At 37.1% G+C, this 16,719-nt stretch overlaps 1 protein-coding gene across 3 annotated transcripts in view; it reads right to left on the minus strand.

Moving 5' to 3' along the window:
* LOC139937051 (atos homolog protein A-like) overlaps window positions 1-15,580 on the minus strand; it is a 36,151-nt gene extending 20,571 nt beyond the window's left edge. For 2 of the 3 annotated variants that reach the window (XM_071932029.1, XM_071932028.1), the window contains exons 1-2: window positions 15,350-15,580; window positions 7,550-7,824 (exon numbers count right to left, since the gene is read on the minus strand). In XM_071932029.1, coding sequence (XP_071788130.1) covers window positions 7,550-7,824; window positions 15,350-15,365 — 291 coding nt within the window. In that variant the 5' untranslated portion in view covers window positions 15,366-15,580. Of the gene's footprint in view, window positions 1-7,549; window positions 7,825-8,225; window positions 8,345-15,349 lie in introns of those variants that run through there. The other variant, XM_071932030.1, reaches the window with a different exon arrangement.
* Window positions 15,581-16,719: the final 1,139 nt, after the last annotated feature.

The raw sequence follows: 16,719 nt of genomic DNA on the forward strand, positions 1-16,719 counted from the left end.
TGCAAATTACTTGATGTTTATCTGCTATGGTTGAAATGGGATCAATAACCAGCCTAGACTTAATTTGAAGTAACCCAAGGGGAGATATTCGTTGGGAATTAATAACATGTAAAGAGGATGTATATTATGTACTGTTCCTTGAACCAAACACACACCGTAATAAGAATTATGCATTCCTTTATATCTATCAATATGTTTATGAACTTTTAATTAGAATGAAGGAATGCAGTTTACATTGTAGATAAATGAATTGTTAATTCACTGAATCAATTCCAGTGAAATATTTATAAATTTATAAACTATTCTAAAGGAAGGATCACAGGCCTGGAAGTTTAATTGTTGAAAGGGCACGGCCATTTTTCATTCTGCAAAGGGCTGTCTCACCAAGGCCAAGACTAGGGCAACGTACATAGGGCATGGCCTCTGTGCTTTGCCTATAATGTATAAATTCAAGGCCCGAAATCATTTAATTTTTTAGCTTTTCTAATAGAGGGTTCCTTATAAAATTTGGGGGACAAACCCAAATGTTTAACCAAACATTACAACGCTGTACAGTGTTTCCGAAATCATCCAGGGACGTCACAATTCAAATATGGGTCTGCTCATTTTATTACAGGAATTTGTTTCCATTTCATTCCTGAATGTTAATGATCAATCAAAAAGGCATTCAATTTTCCCTTTAAAGCGATGCAAAAAAAAAACTCTTGGCGTGTAAAGACGATTTGTTCTTCTGTAAAAACTGAATTTGACCTCAAAGACTCTAGTAATGCACTAAAATTTTTATTCATGAGATACATCCCATCTTTCTATAAAATGGGATGGACCAGCATATCTTGCATCTTGTTTTTTTTTTCACATTCAAACAAGGGCTGGGCTTCGCTCAGCATCAGACAAAACCCGTCTTGCTGAAAATAAACCATGCATCAAATCCCTTCTTTCCGCTGCATATAAATAGACGCTCCAGGACGGTGGAACCATCTTCCCATCACCATATGCACCTCAAAAACACTGCCTATTCTCAAGAAAGCACTTAAAAAACATCTTTTTCCTTAGTTTCTGTTTATTGCTTTGTTGTTCATTTGCTGTATTATTTGCATTGCTATTGTTTGTCTAAAGCGCTGTGGTCTAAATGAAATGGCGCTATATGAAAACCCATTGTATTGTTGTATTGTGTTGTATAATATAGTCAGTCTATGTGGCAAAATACAGCATCTGATGCACAGGTTCTCAGTAAATAATGTAGGCCTACACTTTGTGTGCACTCCATCCAGATTATTATGGCTGAGTATGCACAACACTCAAGACCTGGAACGATTCCTGTGAGATTTGTGATCCTAACTAAGATGATGGAGGACCAAAAACCTTTAACCTTTTATCATCTTCTTATCTTGTGATCTGATTTATACAATGTATTTTCCACCTTGTCACCATGCCAGAGGCTACTGGATGACTGTTAAGAATTATAACATTGGACAGACATAGGACATTGATTTTTGGAAGACACCATTCATCGTCCTTCCTTAGTTCTTGAGAAACACATCTGACAGCAGTAGATTGCCTTGCATCACCTTATAAAACCCTTACAAGGTGCTATATAATGGAGCTCATAATTTAATAACTTAGCATCTGTCATAACAAGCACAATAAACGCTTTCAGATATCTGTAGTTAAAGGCACTGGACATACTTGGTAATTACTCCAAATATATATATAATAAAAACAGACAAACACGCTTGGTAGTGAGCAATGGAGAGTAGCTTAGTTTTTGAGATTTCTCACTCAAATGTTTGCATCTTAAAAAAAAATACTTCAGGCCTGAAGCCTTCCTTCTAAGGCATCTGAGAAGGTGTTCTTCTTTCATTATTTTTTTGCGACTTTGATAACCAATGGCGCCCAATTTTCACAGATTTGTTATTTTATGTGTTTGTTGGTATATACCAAGTGAGAATAGACCTAATGGTCTTTGACAATCGCCAGTGCATTTAATGCCCTTTATAAAAACTGATGATTAATTCTAACACTATCATTTCAAACGGCTCACCGACTTCCATAAAGAGACTCATTGGATGTTATTTTAAGACATGACATTCTTGAGATGAACCTGAGCCTTGTGGCCGACACTGATCCTTCTAGTTTAATAGAGACACTTCAGGCATTCAACACATTCAAGAAGCTTGTTGACGATGACCTTCAAATGTTACTCCATAGAATATTCCACTCAATCAATGTCGGTATGCAATCCTGAAATACTTGGCTCCAATCAGGAAGGGGGGGGGGGGGGGGTTCGCCACCAACCAACAACCTCATAATTAAAGATGTATTATGTGATTGTTTGATTATTTGACTTAAACAAAATTGATTTTGAAATTATAGCTATTTACCCTTGAATCAAAGAAGTTTCATTACAGACATTGAAAAAGAAAAAAAAAGGACTGTCAAATATTTAGTTACAAAATTAAGATTCAATTATTGAGATGCAACTAATGTAAAGAGTACAAACAATTTGCATATTCCAACAGTTAAAGTTGTTGGAATTCCAGTGAAAAACTGAGCGACTTCAATTATTTAAGGTGTACCATGAATATTATAGACATCCACCTAGAATCTATGTGGGGGAAAGGTCAATACATTAAACACTTAATTACTCGGTACACGTATAAGTTAAGTAATGAGATTAAGAGCCAGTGTGTGTTTAACTGCAGATTAATTTAAGCAATATGGCTCATTTATAAAGCTACTACACTAACCATTTTAATGTAATACCTTCAGTAGTTGATTAACCTAAATGTACTTGGATTTAAGTTGATTGTTGCTTTAAGTATTTTTGTGTTTAATATAATTTGTTTACAAAGGTGCAATGAATAAAACAGAAACAGAAGGTGGCTCATAATTCTGTCCCGTCAATAATGAACCTATGCATCAATTACCTGAATAAATATCATGCAGTTCTAACATTAAGCACTTTATCACATCTGATGGTACATGTATCTCAAAGCGCTCATATTTGGTATGCAGAGCTACATGTACAATGTTTTTAATTAATAAGCATTCATACATAGCACCATGTATACAAGGTGCTGTGGCGCAGTGTGTAGTCAACCATACCAGAAAACTCCAGGGCTAACCCCTTCTCTTATCGATTACTGACGCATCCTTATGATGCATCCTTGGTTTCACTACCAGAAATATGTTAAATAACAACAAAGTGTTGAATCTCCAACTTATTTGAGCTAAAAATGAAGAAAGTTTTTGATTCACTATTAATCGGCAAATTAATGGCCATTGGATAAACCTCTGCTTTGCAGTCGGATACTGTTTGTGCAATGTCAAGCTACAAATTGTGCTCAGTGTCTAAAATTAAATAAATATGGCTATATCAAGCCGGGCTTTCTGCCAAGAGTTAATCCAACCCACTTTGGGAAACTACAAAGTTGAGTGAATTATCACGTTTCCTGCCCAGCGAGGGCAGTGGCTCAAGTTATTGCCCTGTTCAGTATCCCTGATGGAGTTATAAATAACTCAGCACATTTCAACTATGAGAGTTTAATGCACACAATGGCCCAGCTTCTAGAGTTACATAAATTCTAATATTTTGTATGGTTGTCACCACGGGATTATTGGATCCTAGGTTCTGTAAGGTAAGGCAAGTATAGTCTTCAATGGAACACACTCAGACGAAACCCAATCCCTAATATAACTTGGTTTTGTTAAATCCCAAAGTATTTTTCCTTACATTATTAGATTCCTCTAAACTAGTATAGTTGGGCACAAGTCAAAATTTACCCCAAGTTTTCTGGCTGCCTAGTTTTCTGGCTGCCTAGTTTTCTGGCTGCCTAGTTTTCTGGCTGCCTAGTTTTCTGGCTGCCTAGTTTTCTGGCTGCCTAGTTTTCTGGCTGCCTAGTTGAGTGTTGAAAAGCATCCTTATTTCATTGTAAATTAGGACTAGCGTAAATTAAAAGCTAACAGAAAGCTGTAAGATATCTGTCTCTGTGGACCACCGTTCAAATTCCACCTAGCAGACCGGGCCTTGCATGTGGATTGGGTTTTCAGTCCCCTGACTGTGTGGGTTTCCTTCATTTGGAGCTTTGTTCAAACTGAATATTTCTCCTCATTTCCAATTCATCTTGTTATTGGCGCTTGTTGTGCTGTTGGATGTGTAATCAAACACATAAATACTGCTCCAAAGCTCAACAACTTTGAGACATCAACAACTATGAATTGTTGTTGTCACTAATATAGTATTCCCTTCACACAATCCATAAATAAACAGGTTTATACTTCCATTGTCTGGGTCCTATGACAATACCGTCAATTCAGCTTCAATAAAAAGTAGATTAGGTGAAAGGTCAAGCTCATTATGACCGTCTGCACAAAAGTAAATATGAACAATTGTTTGGTTGGCCTGTATGTTCTGTTTGTTGAACATCCAGCATTGAATGTGTCTCTCTGTAATTGCTTTTAAGTTGTATGTCTTATTTTTGGGCCTTTTGAAAAAGGCAGCTGTAACAATACAGGGCAATACATACCCTCGGAGTCCCTTCAGAATCAGAGTAGTCCCAACATTTGATCCTACATGTATTGTTTTATTTTGTTTCTAGAAGAATACCCTTGAGTTTTGAAAAGTGAAATGCCAGGTTATTATGTTGGTCTGAATCTTCTTTTGTTGTAGTAAATTAAAGAAGAGTTCAACATTGATCTCATATGATTTAAATCAGGTTCTTGAAGCAATTACAATGGCACAATTTTGAGAGATTTGAAGGCAATTTGCCCTTTGATTTAATTGAAATCAGAACTTTGCCAAAAACTTTAAATCAGGAATGTTTCCAATAATGAATTTAAGTTGTTAGTTTTGTATATTAGTTCCATTTAGAAAACCCCAAATAAAAGCAAAAAATTATGTAATGTGTGCTTTTTAACAGGTTGACAACTTGACATACAACTGGGAGCAGGATGGGAATTTTCCTGTAATAATGTTTTTTCACTGAGTTTGTTGCCCAACCTCCAATGGTGTCATATATGATGTTTGTGTATACCTGCATAAATTACAACTTTGATTCTTTGTGTTTATTGTCAAGGTAAATGTGATTAAATTAATAAATAATTAATTAACTGTTGTTATAAGATTACATGTAGCTACATGTTTACATTGCTGTTGTATAGTAGTCAAGTATACAGGACCCAATGCAAACCATTTTAATGGGCACACCCTGGGAAAAGAATGTAATAAATAAATTAATTTATGTATGTCATGAAGTTCCTCCTGCATACTTTATCAATGGGAATCCAACATCTGGTTTAGGAATGATCTTTAGCTAAGATTACTTCATGGTATTATCCCTTCATGGTATCATCAACAATCTCATCATTAACAAGTCTCAAGTACCAATAAGCAAACCAGACATGTTGTTGTTGTGTTTGTGGAATTGTCCCACACGTACATGTAGGCTTTAAAAATGACAATGCTTGCAAAACCAACAACAACAAACATAATACTTCACGGAGGCAACAACAGTGATAATAATAATACTAATAATAATAATAATAACAATAATAGTAATAACTTGTTTTTATATAGCGCTTTTCACACCTGGAGAGCTTCCCAAAGCGCTTCACATTATTACCCCAGCAGCCGATTTCACGAAACGCTAAGATTGATCCTATCTCGAGTTAGGACGAGTAACTCGTCCTAACTTAGGATTTATCTTAAGGTCTGCATGCTACAGTGCAGAGTTAGGACCCGTCCTAGGTCCTAAAATTAGTCTTGAGTTAGGAAGAGTTTGGTGAAATCGACGGCTGGTCACTTACTTCACTCCTTGATTGCCTCCATGCCCCCTGACCATTGCCTTAGTGCCCTTGAAATGCTCAAGTAGAAATTTACTATTTCCTCATATACATGTACATATATAAAGGGTGCCCTTTACCAAGGAGAAATGCCTTGGTGCCCTCGCCCTTTCAAAAATGAAGCATACATTTATGTACAGGCCTGCAACAGTATACACTGAAGTTTGACAGTTTGAAAGTTAATGGTGTTCTTATTTAGATATAATGAATCATTAAAAATGTACCCCAAAGTGACCTCATTAATTAATTAGGTTTCTTCCTGGGACTCATTTCCCTAAAGATAGTGTCATTATGTCAATTAGCAACAGTCAAATCAGGCGCTCAATGCTTCTACTTCCGGCAGATTATGGATTTCATTTTCAATATAGGACCCATGATTAATGTCAGGGCTTTAACACTATACAAGGTTTATTCCAATCATGAAGGTAGAAGGTCTCAAGGTCAGGGCTTAAGGTGTTTATTTCTATCCAGTTTAACACCAATTGCATAAGTGAAGAGAATTTCTCTACAGCATCATGGGAAAAGTGTAAATTGTTTTTTGCACCATTTTGCACCAAGAAAATGTGCTGGAATGTGTTTGTATCACTTTCATGAGTGCATTTATAATAACCAAAGCTGGACTTTTAGTCGAACTACATCTTAAATGTCACATGAGCCCAATTAGGGAAGCTTGTGCATGAAACTATAGACATTGTGACAAATGACGTGTTTACAGGGCTCCCATTTTACACTAGACCAGAGGCCAGAGGCCAATAGTTATGGTGCCGGCCACTTTTGACCTCACAAGTCCAGGTCTTGTGTTTTTTAAATTGAAATGCAGAATAATAACTCGTTTTGTGACAACTTGAACATGTATTTCAAATGTTGCCTTTGAGTCTGATCAAATACCTTTCAATTCTATTGAGTAATGACATATTGAAGTATCAGTACCCATAGAGACAAATGAAATCAATCTTCTCTTAACCTGGATCATACTTCCTGCAAATGCGATGCGAATTTGACGTCACAACCCCTCTTTCGCTGCAATATTCACAAGAGAGTTGAGCACAACTCAACTCAGAGCAAATTTCGTTGCGAGTGTGTATCACATTCGCATTCGCAAGTATGCACCAGGCTTTACATGTCTTGGCGCTTGATCAAATAAAAACTTTGCATTTTAAACTGGGTAAGGAAGTTTTTTATCTTATTTTGATTCTAGTCATTATAAAAAATAGTCCTGGTCCAGTCAACATTATAAGCCACAAGTCCCATGTTTTCCCTCTAAAGTTCAAGGCTTGGTTCACAAAAGAACCACAAAGGCCAAACTAACTTCCTGCAGGCACAATTTGAGGACAGCTCAATGGTAGAAAACAAACCTTACATTTTGAAAGAAATCAAACATGATGATTTTCACAATGTTTTATATGATGAAAGAGAGCACATCTCAAGACTTAAGCCTGGATCAAACTTCCTTTGAAGCCCAATGCGAATGCGATACAAACTTCGACGTCACGGGGCTGTTACGCATGAGTTCAGCACAACTCAACTGATGCAAATTGTTTGTTGCATCCAAATTCGTATCGCATTCGCAGAAGGTATGAACCGGGCTTAACTTAGCTAAAATAGTTGGTTGGTTTTTATGTGAAGATTTTGCTAATTATTTCAACAATGCAAGGTCCGTTTAGAAAAACATTCAACCAGATAACATGATCTATAAATGTGTACCTACCCTTGCTACATTCGACGGAGTACAATGGTGTCTTTTACTATCAGGGTACGGAGACGGACAATGTTCTCCCTCAACACGCCCCTTAGCTGAGTGCTCGGGTTTACGCCCCTCAAGGATTAGCATCCCAAGGTCAACAAAGAGATCACTTGGCTCGGGTCTTGGGTCCTCAGCATCAAGACAGAGACCCTCCTGGGTGGGGCTCATTAGCCCTGCCCCTGCTGGGCTCATTAGCCCCGCCCCTGCAATCATAGTCTGTGGCTGCTGATGATAATCAGCTGTAAAAAGCAAATGGAAAAACCAATTGGTATTTAATTGTGAGCCCTGAACTATTTTGATTTCTTGCTTCATCATAATTTGAGAACAGGTGCTGTATTTGACCACATTTTTTACGGATAGTTTTGAAATTTTCACCCAGGGAATATTATGACTTAATGGTCAATAATGAATGAAAAATGGCAGACAAATGCAGAATTAATGTTTTCTTAAGATTACATACGTATGCATCAATGGTAATTTATGTACATCCAGGCTAGACTTACATGTTCATTTACATACTACACTAGGCAAAGCAAAGAAGGCTCTGTACAATACAAAATATTCAAGCAGCGTTATTGATCAGTACACAAGCCTCTTGCAAAATACAGTTACATACATTATAAACCTACAGACACCCTACCAATGTAGCCATGAAGGTTTCATGTCTTCCTAGCCAGCCACATCCTACAGTCTGTACCATCCACAGAGTATCATCAGTCTAGTATGGGAAAGATGGGATCCCCAGTGAATGAAGATCAGCTGTGCATGCTGCTGCTAGCTGTCAGATATTATGGCTGGACTACACTAAACTTCACCAAGTCTTTTCATACAACCTCTAATGCCATCATTCATGGCCACACTGAATTATTACACAAACCCAGGGGTTTATTTAAAAGCCAGATGCTCAAACATACCAAACAAGTGTATTCTGATACCCCGCATTTCTGCTCATTTGTTCGTATTTAATTCTTTTTTTGAGTGAGGTGTGTATTTCAGTGACAAGTCCTTAAAGACTTGCGCAAGTTTAATATTACAGCACAGCTTTATAAAGTACAGCATGTGTGTACATGTATGTACTTGCAGCTTAGTCTACCCATTTCTACTTCCATGGCCTACCATACACATAATGAACAGACCAGCACAATACAGCAATGAATGGGCCACAACTCACAATACTGTTTACATCTCAAACTTGTATAGAAATCAATGTTTACATTCTGCCTGGAAGGTTCACAGTTAATTCTAACTATAGATTATACTGGCAGATGCGTAGTTGGAATTTCATTTGTAACAGCATAAATTAATGTTTCAAATATGATAACATCCTAGACTATTAGTATTACAATGTTTCCATACTAAATAATTTAGGGCCTACATACATGTATGACCATCATAACCAAACATAAATATTACAGAATTTTTCAAATGTTAGAGATGATTTTTGAAAGGCCCGTTAGACGTGAGCTTCATAGACTGACGGATTGCATGGAACCCATTAGAGGTACTGAACAGACATGAGAATGTTAGAGTTCAAGAATTGAATCCATGAGTAATTTAGAAGGAGCATGTCCCTGTCCCATGATATGGCTACTTCCTAAGGGTTACATTTCAATCTTTAAATCCAATAGTAGAAGGCCATAAGGATTGTTCCCAATTAGACCTCTATCATGCTGCCTCCATCTTGGTCATGTTCCCTGTATCGAATAACAATAAGGGATGCTAATAATCATTTTGCAAATAGGAACCAGACTATTTAGTTCTTCCAGCCTCGGTTTGGTAACATTGATATCAATGGGAGAAATTCAAGATGGCTGCACCATGACAAAGGTCTATTAGAAACTCAATGCAGACTGAGGACTTGGGTTCATAAAAGCCATTGAATACAACCGTAGTAGAAAGAGGACCTTGTTTTTTTTACAAACTGCAAACACCACTTCAGTTGACCATTTTGGGGCGGGCATGCATGGCTGTGTACACTATACACTGGCCTGTACGTTAACACCAGACTATGAAAGGAGTTTCCTTCCTCCATGTCGACCAGACGAGTCCACATGAACATAATGTATGTAAAGCCATTGAGGATTTTGAATGCACAAGTGTTTACGTGCACATTGCCTTGTAGAACCACAATCTGGTGTTCTAGCAAGAATCCATGGGGTACATTTGTATGATTTTCTCTGTACCAAGTAGGCCTAATAGTGACTATACTAATACTTCATGGAGGCATCAATTGATCATTGCCCTGTGCCCTTCAAATGCATAGTATTTACAAGTTCCTGAAGTGGGTAACAAGGAGAATGCCTTGTTGCCCAGGTTGCCCTTTCAAAACCGAAGCATACAGTACAGGCCTGTAGTCTGAATCTTGGAACCTCATTGACTCGCCCCGCACCTTCGAATAAATCAGCTGGATAGCAATCACATCACCTGTACCCCCCTCCCCCAAATCAAGCCCAGTGATCTCACCATAAAACCATAACATGTACTTGGCCACTCAGTATTATTGAACCAGTGCACAATAAACAAGGTCAGATTCTGTTGATCAATGACTACAGTACAAACCCCTGGGTAATCGTTTTTGCATACAGTGATATTATTATTTTATGCATGATACCTCTAGTTAATTGACCTAACACTCCAGTCCTGCATCAGAACTACCATACTGTAATCATGGAGGATACTATAATCATAGAGTACTGTAATGTACCACGTAGTCTTTGCATTGCAGGATGCTTGGTCTGCCTATGAATTCTATCAATCATTATGTGGTTGGTGCTGTTGCAGATTACATCAAACAAGGATGTGCTTCTTTTCTATCCTTCCTTCATACTTATTCTCAAAACAAGATTTTGTTTTCAATCAATATTTTTTCAAGAAGAATTTTTCCTCCACCTGGATTGGCCATTCTAGGTCTAGAATGTTATCTTTTCAAAGAGGGCAAGGCCATTTTCATTTTGCAAAGGGCACTTCCATTGGTAAATCTGAAAGTCTATATTTTTGAACTTTTGAAGGGGCAACATGGCCAAAACAAGGAGAAACAGAGGCCTCTGTGTAGTTCAAGAACTACATTTAACGTAACTGAAAAATCAAGAATCAAAGTTGGCACTCATTAGTTTGTTTACATTTACAATTCTGACACTGGGACAGATGAAAAACCCTTATAAACCCAGCACCTTGTAAACCCTTATAAGGTGCTAAAAATTGGGTCTCAGAATTCATCACTGCATAACCTATCTTTCTGAAAGTTTGTTTATACTCAGCGCCTTGAGTACCTTGTTTGGTAGATACGTGCGCTATATAAGACTTCGATATTATTATTATTATTATTATGATCAGAGAACTTGACCCTTGGTTCAGTAGCTTCCAGGGCCTTTAAGCAGACCATTTACTGACTTAAGGGAATAAACGTTATCACGGTGTCCATCATATTGTAATAGTAACACACCATCTTTCTTCTCTTCTATAAAAATCAGTAATGTGACCAAAGTGGGGCTGGGAAGAAAAATAGTCTGGCACTCTTCAGTGAAATGGGAATTTGAACTATTTACCATTTGGTATTCAGGGAAGCTGACAAAGATAGCAACAGGATGATAAAGGTCTAACCCAGATCTAGTTAATCAGTGTGTGTATAATAACAAGTTTCAAAATAATTGGTTTATACAGGAAAGTAACACTATGTACATAGAAAGTAAAACTCAGTTCTGGGCCATAATGTTCAGCTATAATACGAAGGTTTCATAGTAGATTTAACAACAATGAGGTCATAAATAAATGACGGCAATAATTATGCACGTTGGTCACGTACAGTACAGTTACCTTTATAATGAAGCTCAATGTAGCTGTGTGTACCCACCATGCTGTTATACTTAGCATGCATTATAATCTAATCAGAGCCTGAAACCATGAATTCTAGTAATGCAGCTTCCTGATTAAATACATGAAGCTTGTGAATCCTATCATAAGATCTTAGAAGCAACTTTGAATGAATCAAGTACTACATTGCCTGTCCACCCTCTGGGCTTTATAATCATGGGGTAAGAGTAACATGAGGGGGAGCCTGGGGGGGGGTACCTAACCTCATACCAATGATGTATCATCATACTGTATATTTTGATCGTACCATCCTCTGGGCTTTGTAATCATGGGGTAATAATAACATGAGGGGGGGGGGGGGGGGGGGGGTAACAATCACATACCAATGATGTATCATCATACTGTCTATTTTGATCTACATGTACCATCCTCTGGGCTTTGTAATCATGGGGTAATAATAACACGAGGGGGGGGGTACCAATCACATACCAATGATTTATCATCATATTTATACACTTTAATATACATTAGGTGGATCTGAGTTGCAATACATTGTATATCTCTCTTTGACCCAATCAAAATATATGATCTACGAGACAACATTTCCAGGGTTGTCCTAGAGCAAGGTCCTTTCTCTCTACATGTTGATAGTGCTGGTCCTTGCTCTAACTGGTGAGCTTATTAAAATGAAGCTCCCAGCTTCAAGAATGATCCTCAATGCATGGATCAAAAACTAGGTATTTCAGCTGGTGGGCTTGTAACTGGCACCCCCCCCCCCTCTTTATTATATTCTCTTATATCCCACAGCTAGTGACTACTACATAAAAAAGTGCAATTCTGACTTTCACATCTATGCATGAAATGCATACATTGAATCAGGCCTAATATGATCTTATTTAGGGTTGAGCGTAAAGACTGTACTCATGGAGAATAAGGTTTCAAGAGTGTAATGTTCGCTGTCAATTATTTTAAATTTATTTTCACCAACCTACGAAACCTGCTACAAATAGTACAATGTATTGTGAAACCATTAACTTTAAGCCCCAAGGCTAGTGTTTATTTCAAAATAAGTGTACAATGGTAGTCATTGGATTTGTGTGCTGTACAGAGTAAAGACAAACTGATGCACAGTGCAGTAATTCACTGTATGATGAAATTGGATGGTCAACAAAAAGTTCATTTCTTCTTTCAATCCTGGAAAAAAATCTGAGGATCCCTCATCAATGTGCTTTCTCTAACCTTTGAAATCTGCTATAATGCAAGTGCCATATATATAATACATGTAAGAGTAGTATTTTATTACATGTATATAGTGACTCATTTAGTTTGTTTGATGTCAGTGTATAAGACAACCAGCAACTGCTGTACAGAGTGCAGTTGGATCATAACAAAAATCACAAACAACTATGCAAAGTGCATACATTTGTGCCAAGTATTTTAATTATTATAAGCAGTAATGTTGCTTGTTCCAAAAAACAAATACTCTCAATGCTAAAAAAAATTAGACAAAACAATCTTGAAAATAAAGGAAACTTGTTATCCTCATTTTACATTGATTCAATCACCAAACACTTCTACTAAAACATGTGGCGTGAGAGCAGGTCTTTGAGATCATGTTTCATTTCACAGGAAAAATTCACGAGCAATTAACAGGTTTAAACAGTTTTGAAAAATGTAAACAAAAAGGGTGAACCTCCCAAAGAATCTTTGCTTAACTTTGCATATGTATTGCAAAATAGAAAAAGAGTTAAACATGTAACAAGGAAATAAGTGTACATTTTTATTGTTACAAAATTACTGGTCAACAATACAGGGGGATGGTCAAAGCTTGGCATGCTACTGCATACCAATACCTCATAGTTAACACTGGCCTCTGATTCATAACTGGGAGTGGTACACTTCCTGCATACTCCCTGCAACAAAAGATAAGCATTCCAGAATCCAAACAGGTATTGAGGTCTGGGGTCCACCCAACCATATCAAAACACACAACCTTACAGGAATCTCCATTATCCAACCAATAAATCTTATGAATATTCATTACTTTTCAGACCTTGTTTGTAAATAACTGCATTATGACTTTTGCTCCAATATAAGTACCTTGTAAATATTCATCACTTAGCCTATCAGACCTTGTTACAAGTTTGTAAATAACTGCACATGACCTCTGTCCATGAATATTTGAACTTAGTATAAAAATCAACATATTCAAAGTCAATGAATATTCGTAATAGTAAACCTCAGATAACACACCTTACTATGAATAATTCATATCAAAACAAATAACAATCAATACCATAATAGGACAGTCACATGTACATGCATCAGACTCATGCTGTGTGATAGGATTAAGTTTTGTTATAGTGATTTTCCGATTGGTTGCAAAAATTACAAAAACACAGGATTACATGAACGTTTTGTTAGTGCTACATCTTCTGTATTGGGATTGAGATAACGGGTCTTGTCAATTAAATGCAGCCGGTGGAAAACTTATTGAACAGACGTAATCAAAACGAAAATGATCTTTTGCTACGCTCTAAATTCTACCAAGACTTATAGGCATACTTGTGTGTTTTCATGCTTTATTGATTCAATAAGCCAATTGAGACAAGTCCAGACTTGATGGCCACTAGGGCCTAATACCACCATTGGTCAAACTATAATCATAATAGTCATAAATGTAAAATGGAATGCAAGGGACAAATTAAATGTTATCCTCTGTTGCCATCAGAGTCCCGGGCTCCAACTTCATTTACCACAATGTGCATTAGAATCGAGACATGAGAACAGATACCAGCATGGCCTCAATCCTCCAACGTGACACTTACTCCACCCAAAATTGTTTGGACTTAAACAATAAACTTGTCAATTAATTAGAAAGTTGGTTGCTTGGGGCTAATGGTCCCAGTCCTTCTCAATCCTTCATTTTGGCAATTGGATGGATGGAAGACAGGTAATTAGGCAATCATTTGCAACTGTGATCTGAGGAAAAACCCTGAAATTATGAACAATTTGGAGATTCACATGCCTGATTCAATTCTTTTAAATCAAAAGTTCATGGGCTGTAGGCCTACATGTAAACACTAATGTTTTTGTAACATGAGCTTGTTTTACTGTTTGAAGGGAAATTTATACGATGGGATGACTTCAGTTTCAGTTTCAGGTTGACTCTTATTATTGAGTAGTTCAAACATGGAGGACCGAGCATGGAGGTCCGAGCATGGAGGTCCGAGCATGGAGGTCCGAGCATGGAGAAAGGTAGAAATTGTAATAGTCACAGTAACTGGACTGAACAATGTCTTTTTTACATTTGAACATCTGGCGTACATACCACAGCTGATATTGGTAAAAATGTTAAAAAGCGTTGTTTGGCCCAGTACAGTGGCAGGAAACTCGCACTCTCTCACACTTACCTTATTAAACATTTCTATAGGAACTACATCATATAACACATCAGGAAATTTCTAAACTGCAGCTTCAAAACAAACCATTTTTAAGAGAAGTTTTCTAAACTTCCATTAAACCATGACAGGATGATTAAGGAAGTGAAGTAGTTTGTTTCCTGCCCTTCCAATACTTTTCTTTTTAAGAAAATATAACATGGCATCACCATTGTACAAAACAATTCAACTGACAACATTAGTTTTTCCACAACCTAAAGTCCGAAGTCATTTCCTTTAATTAAAAAAGCAAGATGTTCTGGGCATCGTTACACAATCTTATCAAAAGAAAATGTCAAATGAACATGCACAACTCTGTACTAAAAAGTTCACAAGATCCTTCCATCCTTAAATTGAACATATGGTTTTCTTTCAGACTAGCGTGAAACTGTAACTAGATGACGGAACGGGTTTAAACAATCTCAAATATCAGGCGATCACACCCAGGACAGACATCAACAAAAATGTCGGGGGAAAACAGAACAGAAGTCGGATTTTTTTTGGCAACACTTACCCACAGCAGACTTCATGTTTCATCCGATTCTGTTCCCCAAATGATACCTTTTCGCAATAAACTATCTCTATACACCATTTAACCCATGTCTAGGCCAACAAAACCCCTATTTTGTTCAAGTTTTTGTCTGATTTAGGTGGGCAATATGCTCGCTTTTGAAGGTATTTCATCAGCCATACAATTGTCAACTCTCTCAGTGTACGTTGTTAACGTTGTATGCCACGAATTCTTGTGCGGATATTTTCGGTCGATCTCCGTGTGTTGTTATTGACTAACTGCCTATGAACACGTCACGTGATTAACAGCTGGTAGGGTCAAAGGTCGTAGTTCAAGGTAGTTCAATAAATTACCCAATCACGGCCGTGTCGTCTGCTATATTTAGTTGACGTGTCCAACTGCATTGATCAGAAGGCGCAGGGGTATTAAAAGGGAATGAAAACGTTGCATTTTGTAAACATTGCAGAAAATGCATCCATCAGTCTGTATCAGAAATCCAATGTTAATGACAAGAAAAGATTAGATTTGTACACTAGTGCTCGTTGACAAGCACTCTACTAAAATTGAGGGGTGTGTCTGACCTAATTCCTGCTGTTTAATTCTTGAGGGTATTGGGTGTGACCCTAGACTTTTTGCTTCTTCTCACCCATGCACTCTTGCTTTGCTTAGCAGATGTAGAACATTGAGCAATTCCAACAGCTTTATATTTATTATTTATAGTTTTTTATATTTGTTATTATTAAATATAGTTAACTTGAGATTTATCAATGTTGTGCATCAGTATTTGGAACTCTTTTGCCTGTTTCCCTCCATCCTACACCTTCAGCTCACCCAAGTCAATGTTTTCTTCTTGGTAGTCCTTTACCAAGAGTGGTTTTTAGACTTGTCTTGTGCAAACTTGCATAACAACTATTTAAAAAAACCTATGAATGCCGACTTGTAGCCAGCCCCACGAACTCTTGTCATTTGTGTAGTTATGGCAACCTATCCACACAGTCCAATGTTTAACTAAGATTTGCTCAACATTGTCAGAGCATTGGCAACCTGTATTCTCTTTCATATTCTGTCTGCATTTAATTTCCAAAGTCCTTAAACTTTGCTTAGAAACAGATAGAAATAGTTGCAATATCTGAGTTTACATTGGCCATTCCAGTTTCAACCAAATTTGACCCAATGAAATTACTGTCACTAAGCAACCAAGATGAAAGAAACCTGAATATAATAGGCAGGACTAACACAACATTCCAGCAATATGTTACGTTTTGAACTGCAATGATATGCTGAAGGATTTTCATTGGTAATTTCTGACAAATTAAAACAATTAATAATAACATCAGATCTTTTAAGTGGATTCAAGAAGATTAAAACATATG

The sequence above is a fragment of the Asterias amurensis genome, chromosome 5, assembly GCF_032118995.1.
Source record: "Asterias amurensis chromosome 5, ASM3211899v1".
Lineage (NCBI taxonomy): Eukaryota > Metazoa > Echinodermata > Asteroidea > Forcipulatida > Asteriidae > Asterias > Asterias amurensis.